This window comes from Prionailurus bengalensis, chromosome C1, assembly GCF_016509475.1.
Source record: "Prionailurus bengalensis isolate Pbe53 chromosome C1, Fcat_Pben_1.1_paternal_pri, whole genome shotgun sequence".
Taxonomy (NCBI): Eukaryota; Metazoa; Chordata; class Mammalia; order Carnivora; family Felidae; genus Prionailurus; species Prionailurus bengalensis.
The window spans coordinates 44,126,228-44,148,513 of NC_057345.1; the positions used below are offsets into that span (position 1 = coordinate 44,126,228).

Sequence of the window (22,286 nt, forward strand, 5' to 3'; positions counted from 1 at the left end):
TCACTTGCACCTCTATGAAACCACCAGAAACAAAGGAATCCTCCGGCAGGGGCAGTGATGATGGTGATACACATCTAGCTGGTTACAGACCACACCAGGACCTTGTAACATAATCTTCCTAAGCTCTGGTGCTCACACTTGAAGCAAATCCACAGAAGGAAGCCGGCCTCAAGTGACAGGTACGGCTCTGGACAAGCAGCCCGAGACATTATCTTGTTGAGAACCTCGGCTGGGCAAGAGACCCAGCTCCCCTGCCTGCAAGCTGTATGCCACACATCCAGCCAAAAAGATTTACTGAGCACCTGCTAGGTGCTCTCAGTGGCCTCACTTGCAAATTTAGAGTGACAATACCTGCCTTAATGAAGCTCTTCTGAGGACAGAGCATGACGACAAATATAGAATGCCTGGCACAGTGTTGGGCATATTAAAAAGAGTCACGGTGAAAGAAGAGATCAGAGTTCTTATTTATTAGGGTCCTATTTTCCAAATCAGAGCTTGAGACCCAAGGTCTACAGCAATGCCATCCCATAGTATGTCAGCGTTAAAGGACAGGCAGTTATCATCTGTGCTATTTATTCCCTCCCAGCACCTGGGCACACGGTTAGCACCTGGGCACACGTGTGCTGGGCACATGGTTAGCACTCAAATGTCATATGAACAAAATAACTGCCAGGCATCCTAAGGCACCCAATGTTGGATGCAGGGCTATCAAAATGGTCCTGACACACTAAACGAAAGGACAGAATCTGAGGTTATAAACAATCCTGCCCCCCCCTCCCCGCCCCCTCCCCTGCCCCTCCACCAGGCAATGAAAGGGCCACAGGCTCCCGGCAAATGAAACCAAATTAAAAGGAAGCCAGCAGGGAGCCGCCTGTGGTTTCAGCCTCAGAGAAGTAAGCTGCCTTGTCTGGGAGCAAACGGGTAAAGGATTAGTGACACCTTAGTTGTCACTGAGGGCTGGGGGGTGTCATCAGAGGAGATGGGTAGCCAATGAGGAAACAGGTGTGGAAGGGCCAGAAAAACATATCACAATCATTGTTTTTGCGGTTGTCTTTTTCAAGAGATGGCTCCCACTTTGGTCAGGACTTACAACACTGTCCCTTTTTTTTAACCTCCCTCCCTTCTACCCATTTCCACTTCAGGTTCAAGCACCCTGGCAACTGTCCTGAAACTCACAACCCAAGTTGCTGGTCCATCACCCACCCGGGGTCCCTCCAGCCATGACTGTTGGCCGTCACTCCAACTCTCCTGCCCCAGATTACACCTCACCGAACCCAAAACCCAGGGTACTGACCTGGACGCCTTTACCATTTAACCTCTAAGGGCCGAGCCTTACCTGCCACTCCCAACCTAGGACTATTAAGACCCACTAAGATCTAGGACTCGGGGCACCCGCGTGGAAAGGTAGGACAGCAGAGGGACAGTTGGAAGACGCGGGGATCCGAAGGCCAAACCACTGCGTTCCTGTGTGACTGGAGGGGCACGCTGTTTCTGTTCCCCGAGCTCCAGTTCTGCTATCCGCAGAAACTGGCACACGGTAATAACAATACCTCCCAACTGGGCTGTGGGGAGGGCTAAAAGAAAGAACAAGGGCATGCTGCCGAATGGTTGGTTCTCTTTCAGAGGGAGCTACAAATGCTGTCACTAGGTACTCTGGTCTTCTCTTTCTCACCACTGAAGAATGGACCAGAGTACACGCTCGAAAAGCAGGCCAAGCGCAAGGCAGCCCTCGCAGGGCAGAAGAGGTCCCGTTTTTCTCAAGTGATTAACAGGTCCAAGAAAGGCTGCAGCGCGATTTACAAGGGCCACAGCCAAGAGAGATTTATAGGCGTATGGCCTTCGGATGGTTTTCTAAGACTGCACATCCTCGTTTGGCTGAGGATCTCAGCAGCAAGTAATTTTCTAATTGATTCATTAGCACTCCAATCAACTACTACTTTAGACACAAAGGGCCCTGCTTGGGTCTGAATGCCTGAGCCAGGGATGCTGGCTGAATGGACCACTCCCGCTCCTGGGCTAGCTCTGCCCAGGGACTGTGAAGAGAAGTCCCACACGGAGGCCCTCCAGAAACCATACCTACACGGAAACAGAAACAGAGCCTACGCAGCTTCTTAACTGTTATTTTTCGTAATGAGGATTTTGTGACTAGAACGTGATAATGCAAAAATGCTAAGTGGAAAAAAAAAAAAAAAAGAAGAGCCTGAAAGGAAATACTCCCCCCACCCCCACCCAACCACCACCACCACCGCCAAAAGAAGTTAGCACAAAGTTCGTTTTGGTGGTGGAATGATGGGGTGACTTTTTCTTCCTTCTACTTTTCAAAATGAGCACGTACAGGACATAGAATTCCTTCGGTTTTCTCAGGTGTAAAGCTACAGCAATTACACCCAATTCCCAGTTACCGTAAGGATGAAATTACATTATGTATGAATAAGCAGTGCCCAAGAGCTGTGGGCAGCGGACAGGGTGGGCACTGGACAGCAGTGCCCAAGAGCTGTGGGCCAGGCTTACCCACCCGCTCAGCGACTAGGAGGCCAACCCGCCTCTCAGGCCAAAAATCAAAGTTACACTCAGGGAGGTTATAAATTACTCCTGTCACATGCGAACTGTTGAAGCCACAAATGCTAAAAATTCACAGATCTCAAGGGTAAGGCTGTGAGAATTTAAATATAAATTAAGCTTTAAAAACAATCTTCCTTCATTGTTCCATATTCCTCTGGCATGTGGGATATTCATTTAAGACAAGGTTCCCCAACAGATCAACCGAACAGGGAGGAACTTCCAGCAGATACCGTAAGGGAACAGTGAGAAACTTCGCTGGGCCCTCATGAGATTCAGGGCCCGCCTGCTGCCTGTACCCCGAGCTGGAGAGAAGTTCTCGAACGTAACGTGGCATTCTGGGAAGACTCCTGACTCACCCGAGGCTGGATCAGCACTCTCAACCCACTCAAGCAGACAGCCAGCCACCTACCCATCCACCCATCCAAACGGCTCTAAGTTCATTCTCCATAAGGAACTCCCAAGAAGCAGTGGGAACTCTGGGCAAACTAACAGGCCTCCTTATTATGAAAGATAAAACGTATCAAGCACCCTCAGTCTGCACAGCTTTGGGCCAGACGGGGCTCAAGGTACATAAAAGGACCAAAGGCCTTAGTTTCCTCATCAAGACGCACAAGTTCAGAACTAGCACGGGACACTTTAGGAAGCTTGAAGGAAATGGATTCAAGTCCTACTTCACCTAGGAAGGACTAACTTGTTACTCCAGGAAGTGGCATTCTCCAGAGAAGCCAAATGGATCCAAACTTCTTGGGCTGGCAGGTACGGAGGCTTCCTCAAGTGACATCATGAAAAGGAGTCAAACTTTTCCACAAGATATCCTGAGGGAAGCTTTGTCAGAAACCCCCCTCCACTTCCCGTGAGGCTTCATCTCCAAACCCCCACCTGCCTTCCCCTCACCTCCCACTCCCACCCTCCAGAGAAGGAAGTGATCCATTTTGTGTCTTATTATGGCAACATTAACACAACAAGGAAAATGTAAGATGTGGGCGGCTATCCTGGGAGTCTCACCTGGCTAGGCCCTGCAGCAGGAAGCCGCTGCATTTCAGTCATCTTTTTGACCATCAAGGACCTACCATGACTGGCCCTGTACTCACTACTATTACTCTTAACAGAAATGCATACACAACGCAAAACTGGAGAACTCAAGCAACTGCTTTAAAATTTCAATACGACAGTGGGGGGAGAGGGGGACACCTGGGTGACTCAGTCGGTTGAGCATCCAACTTCGACTCCGGTGATGATCTCAGTGTTCGTGGGTTCAAGCCCCGCTTCAGGCTCTGTGCTGACAGCTCAGAGCCTGGAGCCTGCTTCGGATTCTGTGTCTCCCTCTCTGCCCTTCCCCAGCTTGTGCTCTGCCTCTCAAAAATAAGCAAGCATTGGGGCACCTGGGTGGCTCAGTCAGTTAAACGTCTAGCTTCGGCTCAGGTCATGATCTCGAAGCTCGTGAGTTCGAGCCCTGCATTGGGCTCTGTGCTGACAGCTCAGAGGCTGAAGCCTGCTTCAGATTCCGTGTCTCCCTCTCTCTCTGCTCTTCCCCAGCTCACGCTTTCTCTCTCTCTCTCAAAATAAACTCAAAAATAAACATTAAGGGGCGCCTGGGTGGCTCAGTCGGTTAAGCATCCGACTTCGGCTCAGGTCATGATCTCACGGTCCGTGAGTACGAGCCCCGCATCGGGCTGTGCTGACAGCTCAGAGCCTGGAGCCTGCTTCCGATTCTGTGTCTCCCTCTCTCTCTGACCCTCCCCCGTTCATGCTCTGTCTCTCTCTGTCTCAAAAATAAATAAACATTAAAAAAAATTAAAAAAAAATAAATAAACATTAAAAAAAATTTTTTTAATTTCAATATGGGGGTAAATTCTTTGTTATTTTATCCTACTGTAAAACAGAGGATGGTGAATGACAGAAGAACCACAACAAGACCCATGAGGCTCAACTAAGATCCCCCATAACAAGCACAAAACCTACCCAACCCTGCAGAACGTAAGCAGATTCTGAGGGGCATGTCTCCTGAATAGCAACCTCAAGAACACAGGAGAAACTGGGGGCAGTGGGTCAGAGGGAGGAGCTGGGCCTCAGGACCCGTGGGTTTCAGTGCTGGAACCTGACGGTCATGTGTCCTCAGGCAGTCATTCCATCCCTGTGTGGCCCTTGGTTCCCTCATCTGTAAGGAAACCACTAAGGCTCCCCACATACCCCTGCCGTGGGGAAGGCAGGTCTCTGAGGGCCTAGGCCAACTCTGGAGCGAATACCGAGTTTGTTTTATTTATTTTGCATGTAAGGAGACTTCGGCTCTCTAATTAGAACAGGGCACATCTATTCTTTCCATGGAAATCAGGCAGGCCCACTGTGAGAGAAAGAACTTCGGGCCAAAATCTAAGCCAAAGTGGGAAGGAGCAAAATCACCTCTACTTTTATATCCCAGAGGTCCCAGAAATCTTCACCTGAACCCGCACGCCCCCACTCCACCCAGTGACTTACCCACTTATACACACACACACACACACACACACACACACACACACACACACACCCATCGATCTACACAGACACACAGCCCAATCCCAGCAGCCTTGCAGATCTTTTCCTTTGGTGGTTCTGAGATGCTTCACTTACAAAGGCCCTGCGGACGTGCTAAATTCCCCCACTACCCCAAGCCAAGATCTCTCTGTGTAGGAAAAGTAGAGCTTGGGTATCCAAGTGAACCACAGGCAGAATCAGAACCCAATTCTGATTACCATCTCCAGAGTCCACGGAGGTCAGACCAAGGTGGGCAGGGTTCCGAGGCCCAAGATGTGGCCTGATCCCTGCCTCCCCCACAGAGCAGCCCAAGGACAAGGGCTTAAAATGCATTAAAATGCACTGAATTGGGCAAAATTACACCCAAGCCTGATAAAAACTAGGCAAAACCCTCAAGCCACCTTCTACGTTATTGAAAAACCAACCTGAGGCCCGGAAGTACAGAGGGAACTTTGCCAAGATGCTGCTTCTACCCCCGGACGTGGACCGAGGGACCTGACGGGTGGAATATGATGAAGTCAATTCCGGTGTTTTAGAGATGGGAGACTGTGGTGCAGAGGGGACCGACCACCCAAAGCACACGGGGACCAGAAGTTGAGCTGGTCACACACAGGCTGCAGGTGGCACCTCTGTGCCCTCCCCAGAACACTCCCACATCCCAACACGGGCCATGCTGGCCAGCAACGGGTGAGTCTCTCATTCCACTGGCCCAACCCGATCCTCTGAACCAGAAAACCGAAACCTGTGGCCAGTGCACCCTACCATCCATGGACTCTCCTGATCATGTAAGGGTGCCTGTCCCTCTGACATCTACAGTGCACTTCCCAATCTCCCAAATTCCCACCCACCAAGAACCACACATTCCGGCCCAACCTTCTCACACACGGCCCATACACGCAGTGGAAGGACAGGCCATCAAGGACCTGGCACAGTGGGGGCAAGTCCTCGTCTGGGATCCAGAAGCCCCAAGAGTGGATATGCCCTTGTCTCTGGTCCTCAGCTTCTCCATCTATGAAATGGGAACAGTGAACCTCCACAGCCACCCGCCAGGCCTTTAACACACAGACCTCGCTCTTTCAAAGAGAGGGACGACACCACCTAAAATTCCCTCACGAATCTCAGGCATGCTCAACCTCTCTAGAAGGAAGAAACTGAGGAAAGCAAGAAACCCACGAAGTCAATCCACTGGAACTGCCTGTGAACCGGGACCCGAGCTAACAGAGAACTCTACGCAGGACATGGTGCTTAGAAAAGCACGGCATCTACACATACCAATTACCAGGCCCATGGATTTCTGGGCAATCACAGCCAAGGCGAAAAGAGAAACAGAGCAGACCCCTCTGAGAAAGGTGTCCTCAATACAAGGTCACTCGAAAAGGAAGGCCCCTCGCAGACCGGGAGACCGGGAGCCTCTCTGGCCAGGACTGTGGTGTGAACTAGGAATTCTGTCCGACTTCTCTCTGCTCTGGGCACGGGGCTGGGAGCACAGGAGACGCGCAATGAACGTGTTGAACTGAACCGAATTTCTGGACCACATCCATCTGGAGGTAAGTAAAAGAGGAGGGAAAACCAAGTGTAGATATTGCCCTGGGCGGGGAGTCTCCCCCCACCTTACACAGGGGCCCCAAAATTTAAAGAGGATTTTTGTCCAACTAAACAAGTTCCCTGAAAACCCTTCTAAAAAGCCAGTCCCTCTCAGGGCACTAAAAAACAGGATTCCGTTTACACGGTGGTGTTTTAAGAAGGCAGCTATTGTATGCAGGAAAGCGAACCTGAGCGCACACCCTTCTATCCACACACCCCCCCCCCTTTGTGCGAGGGGACAAGTCCCACGCTAGGGTTCCTGGAACCCAGCTCCCTCTCCTCCGCCCACCCTGCCTGGCCAGACCCCCATTAACGCACTGCTAGTGCCATCAACACTGTTGTTTTGGAATGTGCCAGTAATTCTAGTGGCAGGAACAGCAAGCTTTAAGCTCAGCAGAGAAACCAGCTGGAGAGGCAGCCTCATGAAATAATGAAATGCCAAACCAACCCCTACATCTTCTCCAGTCTCTCAGGTCACCTACCAGATTAGAAGGCCTGTTGCTACGGCAACCATATCTTGCAAGTGCCGGCTGAACTTCCCCATAATTTTTAACCCTTTAACTAGCTCGAGGAGGGTGGTGTGCAGATGAGCCCAAACCTCGGAGAGTTGGCCGGCTCTGGCTCTGGCTCTGGCTCTGGTGGCGCTTTTACAAATTAAAGCAAGGACGGAGGCAAACAGCGGACGGGGGAGAAGGGCGAAGGTCTCACTTAAGCAAACAGACAAAACAGCACACATCCACCTTCCCTTCCCACCGTCCTGCCACAAAACCACGGCGACGAGCGGCAGCACAGCAAACTTTTCAGGCACCTGGCAACTCGCGCGGAGCACAGGAGCCGGAGACAAGATGGGAATAAACAAAGGCAAGATGGGACCGTGCCTGCCCCTCCCGGCCAGGCTCCGTGCCCTCGCACTGCAGACTATTGCCGGGCCCTTCTGTGGTAAGCAGAAGGCGGACAGGAGCCAGGCGGAGGGGGACAGATGGCCAGGCAAGCACTGGCACTTTCCAGTTGTCTGATGGGCGCCTGCTGCCAAACAAGCTCCCACCTCCCCGCGGCGCACCCCCCCCCCCACCATACACACACAGCTCCCGGAAACTGCGGTGCATATGCTCCAAGGGGAGCCAGAGCTCAGGGGGCTGGCTCTTCCCGCCCCTGACCCCCCACATCTGCAACTCATCGGAGATGCACAGGCAGGGGCCTCCACTCCCGCAACCGCCCAGACCCCTCCCCCTCCCTCCTTCCAGAGGGAGAGTCTCCCACCCACCCCCAGACACTGAACCCTCTTTGTGCTCAACGACCAGAGTTCAGGGGGTCCCTGAGGAATAAATCCTTAAGATGACTTTCCTCAGCCTCTTGGATTTGACAGGAGAAACTTCATAAAACCACGCAGGGGCAGAAAAACTCGGGCTGGGCTTCGGCACTGGGGGCGAGGCCCCCTCGCCTCACGCCATACCTTCCGTGGGGGGAGACTTGGAGGAGAAAGGGAAAAGGGCCCACCGATGGGAGCACAGGAGGCCTGTGTGGTTTCCCCGAGGGCTGAGAAGGGGTCCCTGGATGGAAGGACGCAAGGAAGGGGGGCTGATTCCTCGAGAGAGCAAAGACAGAAGCGAAGGGGGTAGGAGGGAGGAGAGGAAGGGAAGAAAGCCAGGTACCCAGGACCCAAAGGACAGGCTGGGCAGCAGCAGGGGTGGGAGGCACTGCCCACGTCTCCCCAGAGTGCCTAACGCAACACCCCCGCCACCCCGCCAAAGCAGGCAAGGGGAAATTGAGGCCACTGTGCTGGGCACACACCACAGCCCCTCTCCTGACAGAAGGCTCTGGATTCACTTAGAAAGTTGGGCAGGGGAACTGGCAGGAAGGGGCAGGATGTGCAACATGGGGGTGGGCAGTGCTTCAGTAGTGTGTTCTGGAGGGCAGGGAGGGGGTTCCCAGGCACTGTACTGGCTCTATCGGGACAGAAAAAGGAGAAAATGCAACCCTGCCCACCCTGTCACCTCACCCCCGCCTCAAGCACTGCCCAGCCAGCCTGGCCACCTCCACCTCTCACCCCTGCCGGGGGACACCTGGGAGGAAATCCAGTCCAGTGAATTAAAGCACTAATGTTCTCTTTGCCAAGTGATTAACGCAACGTACCACAAACGGCACGGCGCCCAGAGAGAAGTGAGGATTTTTATTATCATGCTCACCCGTCACCCAGGCCTTCTGCACGCACAGCAGCCAGTCAGTCAGGTTAAAGAGGAGCAGAAGAGCGGCTGTGGGGTGGGGGCGGCTAAGGGTAGGCCATATCCCCGGGAAGAGGAAGGGAGGGCACTCTAGCTTCAGCTAGAGTTTTATCACTGGGCAGCAAGCACTGGCCACCATGATACCTGGGGGACACTTCCAGGAGCAGCCGGGAGGGGCCCTTCAAAGGAGGATGCTCCAAAGCCAAGGCAGTTGGGCAACCAGTGCTAACTTCCCCTACCATCTAGACATGGGGTCCTTATATTGGGGTCTCCTTCCCTAACCTACTCGAGGGCAGGGCTGTGACCACACCTTTATATCCCTCTGCAGGGTCCAGGATGGGGCAGGAGCTCCGAGAACACTTGGAAGATAAAAAGGAATCGGCTTTTTTCCATTTTAGCCCACCAGATGGGTAGGCTGCCACCAAGCTTATCCATTGTTTGGTCTCATCTATCCAAATCCTTTGGTTCCCTCAACAAATCCATGTCGAGCACTTTCTATGTGCCAGGCACCAGGCACCACATATACAACCGTGAAAACTACTGCCCCTCAAGGAGCACCTCTTCCATGGCAACCATCCCCTGTACTCTGCTGGCTTTCCACCCGCCTTGTGCTCAGCAGGCCCTCGGTATCTGATGGCTACACCGGATCCTTGGATTCTCATTTGGTGTGCCCCTAACGCTTGGCCAGCCCACCAGCTCAGGTGGGACAGAGGAAAGCAAGGGCAGGGTATGAGGGTTTCTGTGCAAATCCCAGTACCTGTTGGCCAGGGCTGAGCAGCCAGAACCCTCACAGACAATTCAATTCTACAACCGGCAAACTAAAGACCCTTTCTCAGGAGCTGCAGCTCCAGACTCACTCCAGGGTGGGAGAGAGTACCAAGAAAAGATGCAAGAAGCCTTCCAGCTTAGCCTTCCAGCTAAGTTAGCCTTCCAGCTACAAAGGCTAACTTCACTTGCCGTGTGACAGGAGAATGGGGACAAGCTGACTTCTACCCTCTGGACCCCAGTATCCCCTGCTGGCGAACCAAGGGAGTTGTCCTGTCTAATTTCTGAAGACATTCGAATAAGCAACGTTAGAAGAGCAGCACCATCCTTGCTGGACAGGGGTTTTGAACAAAGAACCCAGCGAGGATTCCAGGCAGAGTGGGCCTCCCGCTACGGAGTCCCCACCCACGCTCTCAACAACACAGGGAAATTCTACCCACAGCTCTGAATAATAATAGAAGTAACATTTAGGTAAGGTTGGGGATTAAGCTAAACCTCACATAAGAGGCAGGGATGTTGGCATTTGGAAGCAGGAAACAGGCCTGGGAACGCACTTAATACCTACCACAGAGCAAAGCGGATCGCGGCCAGCTCCTGACTCAAGAGCATCTTCGCCCCTGCCACACTTCTCCCTCTTGCCAACTCCAGACACTTCGAGGGTGCTGGGCCAAAGAGTGGGGCTGGAGGTCAGTTTTGGGAGCCACATTTTCAGAAGAACATTGGCAAACCAGAAGCCAGGAGAGAAGCCTTCCAAAACAGAACAGGAGCTATTTTAAATGGAAACCCACTGGTGCAGGTGGGGGAGTTTTATGGGAAGAATAGAGAACATGAATGAGTTGCTATAATTACCCCCCCCCCAAGAAAGCTGTCATAAGGAAGAGGGAGTCTTTCTACTTAGTGGTGGTAATACCAAGAACAGACATTAATTCTAACTGTCTAAAACTGAAATGTGCTGCCCTGTCAGGTAGTGAGTTCCCCATCAATGAAGGGGAAGCAGACACTGGAAAGAAAACTTGGGCCAGGGAGTCTCAAGTTCAGAAGGGACTTTAGAGGTTATCAAATGGTAAGGTGCTGATGGGAAGAAAATGCAAAGGGGAGCATTCAGGCTGTGCATGTTTTAAAATGGCTTTTCCTGGGGCACCAAGGCGGCTCAGTCACTTGGGCATCCAACTCTTAATTTTAGCTCAGGGCATGGGATCAAGCCCCAAGTTGGGCTTTGTGCTGGGCGTAGAGCCTGCCTGAGATTCTCTCTCTCTCCCCCCACCCCCTCTGGCTCTGCTGGTCCCCTGCTCACGCTCTTTCTCTGTCTCTCTCAATAAAATACCCTTTAGGGGTGTCTGGGTGGCTCAGTCTGTTAAACATCTAACTTCGGCTCAAGTCATGATTTCACGGTTCATGGGTTTGAGCCCCACGTGGGGCTCTGAGCTGACAGCACAGAGCCTGCTTCACATTCTGTGTCTCCCTCTCTCTCTGTCCCTCCCCACTTGTGTGATCGCTCTTTCTCTCTCTCTCTCTGTCTCAAAATTAAATAAATAAAATATCCTTGGGGCGCCTGGGTGGCTCAGTTGGTTGGGCATCCGACTTCGGCTCAGGTCATGGTCTCACGGCTCGTGGGTTCGAGCCCCGCCATCAGGCTCTGTGCTGACAGCTCAGAGCCTGGAGCCTGTTTCAGATTCTGTGTCTCCCTCTCGCTCTGTCCCTCCCCACTTGTGTGAGCATGCTCTCTCTCTCCGTCTCAAAATTAAACAAACATTAAAAAATAAAATATCCTTAAAAATAAAAGAAATAATAAAATAGCTTTTCCTTAAAAAGGGGGGTGGGGTGGGTAGGATTCCTAAGGGGACATGAACATGTTCTTCCTGCCCCTCACTAACCTGCAGAGGGTGTTTTATAAATAGAAAGTCTCCCCAGACATCCTTGGTCAAATTCTTCCCCGCTGCAGAGGTCACTGTTTTTGTGGCCAAAGCTGCAGGTGGTGACTGAGAAGTTGGGTAAGTAAGGAAAACTCCATTATGTAAAAACTCAAATGCTTAGGATGCCTCTGTGGAGCAGACGATCAGAAAATGAGTTGGGGAACAGACCCCGTGTAAGAAACAAGGCAGGTAGGTATTCTCCGTTTTGGGGGGTGGGGGGGGTGCCATGCTGGAATCGATCACCAACATTACCCAATCTGGCACGCTGAGGGTAGAGGGCGGCCACAGAGATCAACATTCACCACCCATGCTGGGAAAATGTTCAGATCACAAATCGGTAATCACCACGAAGCCAGAGATCGACCTCCTGCCACTGCTGGGTGTCAGTGAGAACTAAGTGTATCGTAACTGCTACTCCTTCAGGGCCTTGTTCACTTGCTGAATACAGAGGACCTAGAACAGTGCCCAGCACATAACATGTGCTCAAGAAATACTCGTAGAGGGGCGCCTGGGTGGCTCAGTCAGTTAAGCACCTGACTTTGACTCAGATCATGATCTCGTGGTTCGTGGGTTCGAGCCCCACATCGGGCTCTGTGCTGACAGCTCAGAGCCTGGAGCCTGCTTCAGATTCTGTGTCTCCCTGTCTCTCTGGGACCCTCCCCTGCTTGGGCCACCCCTCTCAAAAATAAATAAACATTTTTTAAAAGTTCCTTGAAAGAAAGAAAGAAAGAAAGAAAGAAAGAAAGAAAGAAAGAAAGAAAGAAAGAAAGAAAGAAAGGAAGGAAGGAAAGAAGGAAGGACAGACTGACTTGTAGAAAGAATGGGTATTTAAAACAAATGAGCAGACCAAGTATCTTTTCCCTTAGTTTTAGAGTCAATTGCATAACTTCTTTTCTCCCGCTGATTCACCTCTCTCCTTGTGTTCAGGCTCAAAATATTACACGAAAATTATTTTTGCATTCCCCGCATCTATGGTGGGATAAAGGAGCGGTCTAGAAGCTGAGGGTAGGAAGTTATGGCATGGGAATATGGAACCCTCAGTTTGAGCTCCACAAGGGTAGGAATTTTGGTCTGTTTTGTTCACTGCTTTCTCCCCAACGATGTGGTATAACAACACTGACACCAGGAATGCACTCAACAAACATCTAAAAAGCATCAGCAAACACATTCACTGTACTATCTTGGCAAGTCACTTCTCTCTATGGGGCATCTTTTCTCAGCTATAAAATAATAATGCCAGAGGGGCTCAGGGGTCCTCAGCCAGTTTTTACGGGTTCCCACATCTGTGATCCAGGTGAGCTGGCCACACAAATGGCTTTAATCAGAAGCCTGTCCGGGTCCCCCCAGGAGCTGCCACAAAGGAGGAAGCTAGGAGGCAGTGTGGTGCCATAGAAAGAGCACAGGCTTTAGAACCCATATGCTTAAATCCCAGCTCAAGCTCAGGACACAAGACTCAAGGGATGTCACTGAACCTCCTAGAGCCTCAACTTCCCCATGTGCAAGATGGAGAACCACACCAAGCTACCTCTTCAGATGGCAGTCTGGATTATATGATAACGCCCGTAAAAGCACCTTGCAAGGGTTAAGGTTAGCCCAGAGTGAGGTTCCACAAACCCTCACTCACAGAAGGACCTCTGTCACTTCCAGTTCTACACTTTACGATGAACTTCTATCCTCAATGGGAGATGCCAATTCGGGACCAAAGTATAGTCAAGACCAATTCCCAAAATAACGTTATTTGAAGATTCACGATCTATAACTTGGCCTGTCCTGACTACAAAGGTGTAAATGTTTAATCTTATGCCGTTCATTCAAGCTCTTTGCTCCCTTCTCAGAAGACTAAACAGACGAAGGTTTGAAGAAGAGAGAGGGGAAATATTTGGAAAACTGAACACCCCTAAAAGGAAGACGAGAGCCTTTCTGAAGCGGCGATTCAACCCACACTGATGGCTGGAGTGGAATAAGCAGAGAAATGCTGCCCCCAATAGAGCAAGCCCTCCCAGACCTCAGACAGGAGGTAGGGAACCTGCTTACCCTCCTCCCCACAGTAAAACAAGCAAGGCCGTAATCCGTGGTGTATATCAACACAATACCTATCCATGAGCAGCACAAGTGACAGCCAAAATCAAGACAAGTGACCTTACTGGACATACGGGACACACTCAGGCCATCCTCACCACTAGGATACTGCCGGGCAATGTGCGTTATCATTAAAAGGTAAAAGACCTCATTTTTAACTCTCCCTGACAGGTAGGCGTGGCCAGCCTCCTGCCCTCCCACCCCCAGGGTCACCTCTCCCTCCTCGCTAAAATTAGGAGGCAACCAGAAGTTCTCCTGGGAAAAGACTGGGGACATAATTAAAAGAGCTCAGCAAAGAAGGGTTCACAGCCTAGCAAGTATTTGTTGGGTAGCTTCAGGAAATATTTAGAACGTACCCCTTTTCATTCCCAGTCTGACATCGCATTTGATTATCTTCACCCAGGTTTTGATTTCCACGGTTAGGACAAGCAGAGGAGACCACAGACCAACACATCCACACAAGTACCCTAGCAAGGGGAAGAACTCCACTTTCCTCACCAGTCATTCATTCACTTCCTCACTCTGGACCATGAGCTCCCCAAGAGCATGCTGGGGGCTGCTGCCAACACTGTACCCCCGGACAATCCCCGGCACAAGTAGCTGCTCAAGTAAGAGCAAACTTCCTCAGGGGGCGCCTGGACGGCTCAGTCGGGAGAGCATGCGACGCCTGATCTCGAGGTTATGGATTCGAGCCCCACCTTGGGTGTACCGATTACTTTAGTAGCCCAGTCGGTGAAACGTCAGACTTTGGATTTCAGCTCAGGTCGTGATCTCACCATTCGTTGAGTTCAAGCCCCACATCGGGATCCGTGCCGGCAGTACGGAACCTGCTCTGTCGCGCTTTCAAAGTAAATAAATTAAAAAAAACAAAAAACAAAAAAAACTTTCCTCGTGTCCACTGAGTGGTGTCAGTCCACAGACCAGGCTCTCCACTGACAGTCCTCTCGTCCCCCAAAATAGGCCTGGCAAAGGAAGGAGGTTGGGGGACACCAGGGATTGCTTTGCTCTGTGGAAAGACCAATTAGCTAATGAGTGGAGGAGGGGCATCTGGGCTGAGGCCCTCCTCAGGGCCACAGAGGGCAGCGAGTGAGGACTCCACCAGGTTGAAACCTCCAGCCCACCCCAGGCTCCTCCAAGAGGGCCCTACACAGGCACGGGCTCCTGCAACCCGGAGAAGGAAGTTATTCCACCAGGAAGGGTCACCCAATGGTACATTTCCCACCCCACGTGCTCCCGGCCTTGAAAGCTTCAGGAAATAGCAGGCCCCCAAATCTACCTTGTTTTTTGTGTTTTTTTTTTTTTTCATAGACCAAGTAGTTGGTTTTATTTATTTAAGTCCTAGTTTATCTTCTTAAGCTGTCCAAACATTTGCCAGAGTATCTCAGCCACATGCTAGGCTGCCCTGGGGGTTAGTTCTGCTTTTAGTGGTGGATTTTTTCCCCCTTTCTCTCCCCCCTCCACCCGGTAACAGCAGAGCCTCACATTTGTAAGAGCTGTGCGCTTCCCGGGAGTCACTAATCTGACTGGATGGGGGTGGTGGGCTAGAGTGACGGGTCTCAAAGTGCGTTTGCACAGCACACTCTTGTGTCACTCTGACTGCACATTTCCATGGGGAGTCTGGGAGAGGGGGAGGGGCATAACCCTCCCAGCCTCCACCGTAAGGATGCTCCACTCTGGAGGGCATTCTTGGGAAGGGAGGCGCCAGGCCTTAGGAAGCCCACTCTAGCACAGCACCCCTGAACCCCCAGAAACTGTCTGCTGAGTCACATCTCAGTTCCACAGGAAAACGATAAAGACATTGGCTTGTCGTAGCCACGTGAGATTTCCAATCCAGACTGCAAAGCTCTTCAATGGCACCCTGCCTTGTTTTGCCAATCTGGGAAGTGGGTACAAATGTTCCCTTCTCCTCAACTCCCAAGAGAAGGACCAACAGAGGACGCGTGACAGCCCTCAGCAATAATGTGAATACTGAGCATTTCTCCACCTGGAAGAAAAGCATTATTTAGCACTCTTCAAAGAAATGAGGGACGATCTTGCTACCACATCAGCCATCTGATACCACACTGACAGTTACAAAGAAGAGGGGTAACCTTTATTTACACTCCTTTACCCCCACTAACCACAGTGTCCTCAGGCCCTCAAAGAAGGAGCCTCTCAAAGTAGTTTCTTAAAAAAACAAGAAGTTGTGTATGAGCAAGGAGCAGAACAGTGCTGTCCCTGAAACAACCCCAGGTACCACCGATTTCTTTAATGTTGAAATAAAAGCCTAAGAAAGCCATACGCTGACAAAAAGCAAGCAGGGTTTGTTTTTTGTGGGGTTTTTTTCCCCCTCTCCCTGTCAAGATGTATCACAGGGAAAATATAGAAAGAAAGGATACAGGGAAAAAGTATGCTGTTTTGTGGTAGAGTTTCCTTAATCAGACTTAAGCTGGGATTTGCCAAATCTTACAACTCTTCCGAACAGGGTAATTTGCATAGAGCTAGACACTCCTGCTCTCCAAGAGTCTAGACAGACTACCTCCCAGTTACCAGAGTGGAAACCTAGGGGGCAGACCAGATTCGTGGCAAGGTTGGGCCTCAGGAGAGCTCAGGTTGGTCCCTAACTCAAGTAAGACATTCTTCCCTGAAGAAATTCTTCAGCTGAATGTCTGACTTTAGCTCAGGTCCTGATCTCACAGTTTCTGGGCTCGAGACCTGCATTGGGCTCTGTGCTGACAGCTCAGAGCCTGGATCCTGCTTCGGGATTCTATGTCTCGCTCTCTCTCTGCCCTTCCCCCACTCACACTGGCTCGCACTCTCTCTCAAAAATTAATAATAAACATTAAAAAACAAAAACAAAGAGAACACTCTAGAGCTAGGGCTGGCAAACTAAAGTCCACAAGCCAAATGTTAATAAAGTTTTACCGGAACAGACACACCCCTTCATTTCTGTATTATATACGGCTGCTTTTGCGCTACGACGCAGGGCTGAGTAGTTGCGACAGAGACCATGCAACCCACAAAGCCTAAAATATTTATTACGTGGCCCTGCACGGAAAAAGCTTGCTGAACCTTACTCTGGAGTCAAACATAACCCACTACAAAGGGTGTAATAATAGATGGGTTTCAAAGAATGAGGATAGCTGGTTCGGCACCTCCACTTCAGAGATGGAGAAACTGAGGCACGAAGAGGAGGAGGTGACCTGCCAAGGTCAGGCTGCAAGAAAGACTGAGAGGTCCCTCCTGCCTTCCCACCCAGCACTCCTTTTAACACAACACAATAGGTGAGGCTTCTCATAATAAAACACCAGCGAGGAAAAAATATAAACAGAAAATTCAATTCTGCAAACGTGAATGCCTGGCCCAAGTTTAACATCAGCAATGTAAAAAATGGGGAGGGGAAGGCAACATAGAATGGCCTATGCAAATTAATATCCAAAAAGACACACTATTTTAAGCCCTTTAGAAATACCCCTTCCACATACCCAAAGCGCATGTGCTAATTACAAATCCCGCCCTCTCCCTGCCCAGGCAGAGGCCCACCCCTCCTCGCCACTGTGGTAGTGAACTTGGCAGTGCTGAACCCAAACAGCCCGTCTTTACCAGTTGTCTGCAATTTCAGCTTCTCTTGGTTCTCACACAACTCTGCCCTTGAGGAGACCAAATTAGAGAGGTCTGTGCTCATTTTAACACTCTAATAATTAAGACCTCTCCCAAAAGGAGCGCCCAGCACTTCCCCCAAAACAGCTACTGGAAATCGGGCTGAGAGGGAAATGCAGATGGGAAAGACCCAGGCCTCCGCAGAAGGGGCAGGAGGGAGGGTTCACATCCACATCCTCCCTTTCCAGAGCCTTCCTCAAACCAGCACCAGGGAAAACCCTGGACACCGTGAACAGTGCACAGGGGTGAAGCAATATTACAAAGTGAAAATTAATTAGCTGGCATGTTGACAGAGGCTCCATTGTGCCGCACGGTGAAGCAATCAAAGTGCAAGGGCATCACACACAATGTCGAAAGGCCCTTGGCAGCCACAGGTACGAGAGGTGAGGACATGCTCTGTCGTGTCACCAATATGGTTCCCTCAAGGAAGGTATGCATGCCTCTGTGTGTGTGTGTGTGTGTGTGTGTGTGTAATGGCTAGTATAAGACAAACCTGGAAGTAGATTTTCTTAAATGAATTTCAAAAACAAGCAATGACCAGCAACCTGACACGACTCTACTCTTCGAAAAGCTGAAGGGAAGGGCAAACACAAACCGAGGAACAGCAGGCAGCTTGCCTATGAACCACCGAGTGGCACGAGAGCAGGGCAGGCAGGTTGGGAGTTGTCACTCGCAAGGCAGATGCCAGGAAGGGCAGCTACTCCCCCACTCAAGTGACAGAGCAGGGAGGGGAGGAGGCCCAACTATCACAGATATTAATGGCTCTAGGTGCTCCCTGACGTGCTTGCAATCACCCTATCCAGCCATGTCATGAACTGCCACTCCCACCAGCCCGCACACCCTGGCCATCCCCAGCTCTGCCAGCAGCGGCCTCACCCCCCAGCCTTGCTCATGCTGGTTGCTACACCCCTCCAGACTGACTCTCCCTGAAATCCAGTGGGCTGTGCAGCACAGCCAGTGAGAGCAATGAATGCCTACGCTCAAATCCTCGCTCAGACCCTTACTGTGTGACCTACGGCAGCCCGCTTAACCTCTCTGTGTCTGTTTCCTCACCTATAAAACTACAGTTCTCGCCTCATGGTTATTCGTGTGGGTAAGATGAGTTAGGTTACATAAAATGTGGTGAACACTGACCGACACAAAGTCAAGGCTGAATAAGTTAGCATTATTAAGGCCCCCCCACCCCTCCTTCTTGGAGAGCACTGCCTTCAGAAAGCCTTCCCTAATACCCTCCGTGGTTTAACTGCTCCCCCACTGGAGCCCGGGGCTCCAACTGCTGCTAACACCTCTCTGGTGACATTTATAGCTTACTTATAGCTTATGTTGTATGCATGGCTATTTATATAATTGTTGTCCACATGACTCTGAGTTAGGCAGAGTAACTAACTACGTCCATTCCTATATCTTGCAACGCGGGGGCACAATCTCAGGTAACTTTCTCGAACCTTCATTTGTGCCTTATACCAGACCATTACATTGTTGGCTCATAATTCTCTCAAAAACCCTGTGACGCTCCAGACTCTTACCCCAAGTATATGGATGAGAGATTTGATGTTTTATCTCTCATGAATGGGTGACTTACCCAAAGTTACAGTGAGTTATCATGCTGCTATTTAATTTGGGTTTGCTGAAATTAAAGAAATAGAGTGGGCACGCACTAAGGCCTCCTGTCAGAACTGAAATGCCTTTCAGGGCTGAACCAGAGCAGATATTAATACAGGTAAATGCAAAGAAAGGGACCAGAAGGTTAAGTCTGGTTGTCAGAAGAAAGAGGGCAGCAAGGTGCAAGGAGGTGCTCTTTACTTTTTATTTTATATACCTCTGCATTTTAGCAGTATTTAACACAAGAAGTACTTGGGTACCGGAGTACCTGGGTGGCATCTGACTTTGGCTCAGGTCATGACCTCACAGCTCATGAGTTCAAGCTCCGCGTTGGGCTTTGTGCTGACAGCTCAGAGCCTGGAGCCTGCTTCAGATTCTGTGTCTCCCTCTCTCTCTGCCCCTCCCCTGCTCGTGCTCTGTCTCTCTCTCTCTGTCTCTCTCTGTCTCTCTCTCTCTCCCTCTCCCTCTCAAAAATAAACATTAAAAAAAAGGTGCTATTCACATAATTAAAAATTAAGAATCACGTTATACTCATCTCCTACAAGACCTGTAACCACTCAGACTTAATTCGAATAAACGTTAGAGATTCCTGGACAAAAGGCATGGCACGATCCAGCTTTGTAGTCAGACAAACCAGGCTGCCAGTCCCAATACTGTCCCTCTTATAGCTGAGTGACACTGTTCACTCAGCGCCTTAGGTCCCTCGAGCAGGAAAGGGACCATGTGATCTCACGGGACTCATCTGAAGCAGCAAACAAAGTTCTGATGCACCATCTGCACACAGAAGGCCAGAGTGTGGCTGCCTCCCCCTCATTGGAAGGGTTCATTCTAGTCCATATCCAGGAGTCAGTCCTCCTCCAAAATGATCTACTTGAGCCAAAAGGAAGAGGGGAAAAAAGAATGCCACCAACCACTGCTGCCCGTAAACCTCCACCCCTGGTGCTCCCGGGCAGCTCAGTTGGCTAAGTGTCCAACTCTTGATTTCGGTTCAGGTCATGATCTTAGGGTCATGATATGGAGCCCCGCAGGGGATCCGCACTGGGTGTGGAGGCTGCTTAAAGATCCTCTCCCTCCCTCTTCCTCTGCACCTCGCCCACCCCCCTCTCAGAACACCAACCACCCTTTAGGAGCCAGGCAGGATCCAGGCAATAAAAGTGGCGACAGAAACCTTCTTGTAAACGAGGCCCCTGATACCCCATTGTCTCTGTAGTCCAATCTGTGCCTCTTGCACAAGGTTTCAGGGACATAAAAAGCATTCATATAAATGGGTCTCCACTACCAAGCTCTTACACGGGGAAAAACCTCTCAATCTAAGTCAGTTAATATGTATGAAGTCCCGGCCGCTGGAGCGGAGCTTCAGCAGGGTGAGAGGAGAAAGAGCAAGGGGCCCTCCAGTGCCAGACCGGCCAGATAAGACAGCATGGCCAACAACATGAGGCCCTCCTCTGACTTCCCAGGTGCTGGTTACCTAGGCCAAGGCTGCCTGTGCAGCTGGCATCTTCCGACTCCGCTGGTTAATACCTTTGCCAAGAACGACGCTGGGAAGTGAACCTCGGAGGCTATGAAGCGATGTGGTGGCAATTCTGATGCACTTGTGGTTATAAAGCATGCTGTGGATACCATGTGACCCAACCATTCTGCATCTAAGAATACCATCCCATCTACGTGCACAAATAGCCACGAGGACGTTCATCACAGTGCCGTTTACAACACAAGAAAACCGGCAACGATCTTAATGTTCCATCATGAGGGACCAGAGAATTACCTGGTGATCACTGGAAAAGACAAAGTGTCTAAAGACATGGGAGGGCAGAGGGTTATGGGAGCCCTTCACGAGACACCAAATCAGAGGCTTTGTGATGAAACAGACAGCTGTTAGGATGGAGATACTACATCGCAGCCCAGGAAAAAGGACTTGTTCTTGGACTGACAACCAGACCACAGCTGTCCTGGGGAGGTGGGGGGGAGAGGGTGTGGGAATCAGGGGCCCCTGGGTGGCTTAGTTGGTTAAGCCTCCAACTCTGCTTGATTTCGGCTCAGGTCATAATCTCACAGTTCTTGAGTTCAAGCCCCACGTTGGGCTCTGCACTGACAGCACAGAGCCTGCTTGGGAATCTTTCTCTGCCTCTCTCCCCTACATGCACATGTGCTCTCACTTTCTCTCTCTCTCTCAAAATACAAATAAACATTTGAAAATACTGATCACCGGGACACCTGGGTGGCTCAGTCAGTTAAGCATCCAACTTCAGCTCAGGTAATGATCTCATGGTTTGTGGGTTCAAGCCCCACGTCGGGTTTTGTGCTGACAGCTTGGAGCCTGGAGCCTCCTTTGGATTCTGTGTGTGTGGCTCTCACTCTGCCCCTCCCCAGCTCACGTTCGGTCTCTCTCTCTCTCTCTCAAAAATAAAATAAACATTAAAAAAATATAGATATATATATTCATCACCAACTACAACCCAGCCACTTTCCCACCTGTAGTATTTCTGAAACCGTTCTGTGGCCAAACACGTTTGAGAATCACTGTATTTTATACTATCTGTCCACACCCCACTACCTTACCGTACCCGACTTCTGAGATCTGCAATGCATCCCAATGCACTAAAAACTCGAGAAGCCCTAGTTAAAGAAACTGCTTACCCCTGCGTTTCGCACAAGAAGCTGGCTGCAGACCCTTCACTGAAACCTGTTTGAACATCTCACTGAAGAGCTGGGGAATGCTGACAAACTAGAAAGTACCCCAGATGTGGCTGGGAGGCATGGGGATCCCTCTCACTTACTAGGCAATCTTCAGCTAAGCCATCTCTTTTCCCTGGGCACAACCACTCCGCCTGGGAACTGAACTAAATCAGAGGGTCACGGGGGCCAGGAGGGGGGGTGTACAGGTGGGAGGTGCAGCAGGCAGGACTCAGCACCCCACGTCCCTTCAACTAGTGGACAGTTCCGTTTTCTGTTTTATTATTTGGTCTTCCACAGAAGCCTTCATTTAAAGAAAGGGCTCTCTTGCCACCAAGAAAAAAAAGGAAGTTAAAAAAACTACCGAAGCCTATGCCCTGTAAGGTACCTTCTAACCATTACAGTTGGCTTTCTTTAAATTCGTATTTCATGTGGGAGAGTCCTCTCAAATGGAGGGGCCGGGCCAGTCTTTCTGGAAAAGGTGAGGGTTTGAGCTGAACTTACTCCAAAAGAGGCTCCGCGGGTTTAGGGTTGGGGATGAACCAGGGAGCCTGCCCGTGGGCAGGAAGGCGGGGAGCGGGGTGACACTGCTGGGGGAGATGAGAGGGTCTGTGCAACTAAGTGGACGGATGAAAAGGCACCTTGGAAACCAAGGTCAAGAATATCCACGTGGAGGCTGACAGCAAGAAATCGGCTGATGTTTGAAGAGTTACGCGATCAAAACAAGAGAGCC

General features: G+C 50.6%; 1 protein-coding gene across 5 annotated transcripts in view; it reads right to left on the reverse strand.

Annotated features, from left to right (window-relative positions):
- Positions 1 to 22,286, reverse strand: part of SSBP3 (single stranded DNA binding protein 3) — a 164,037-nt gene that overhangs the window by 106,955 nt on the left and 34,796 nt on the right. Inside the window, exon 1 of one of the 5 annotated variants that reach the window (XM_043575069.1) lies at positions 10,213 to 10,394. The exons of the other annotated variants lie outside the window; for them this stretch is intronic. Coding sequence (XP_043431004.1) covers positions 10,213 to 10,353 — 141 coding nt within the window. The 5' untranslated portion in view covers positions 10,354 to 10,394. Of the gene's footprint in view, positions 1 to 10,212; positions 10,395 to 22,286 lie in introns of those variants that run through there. 5 annotated transcript variants of the gene reach the window in all.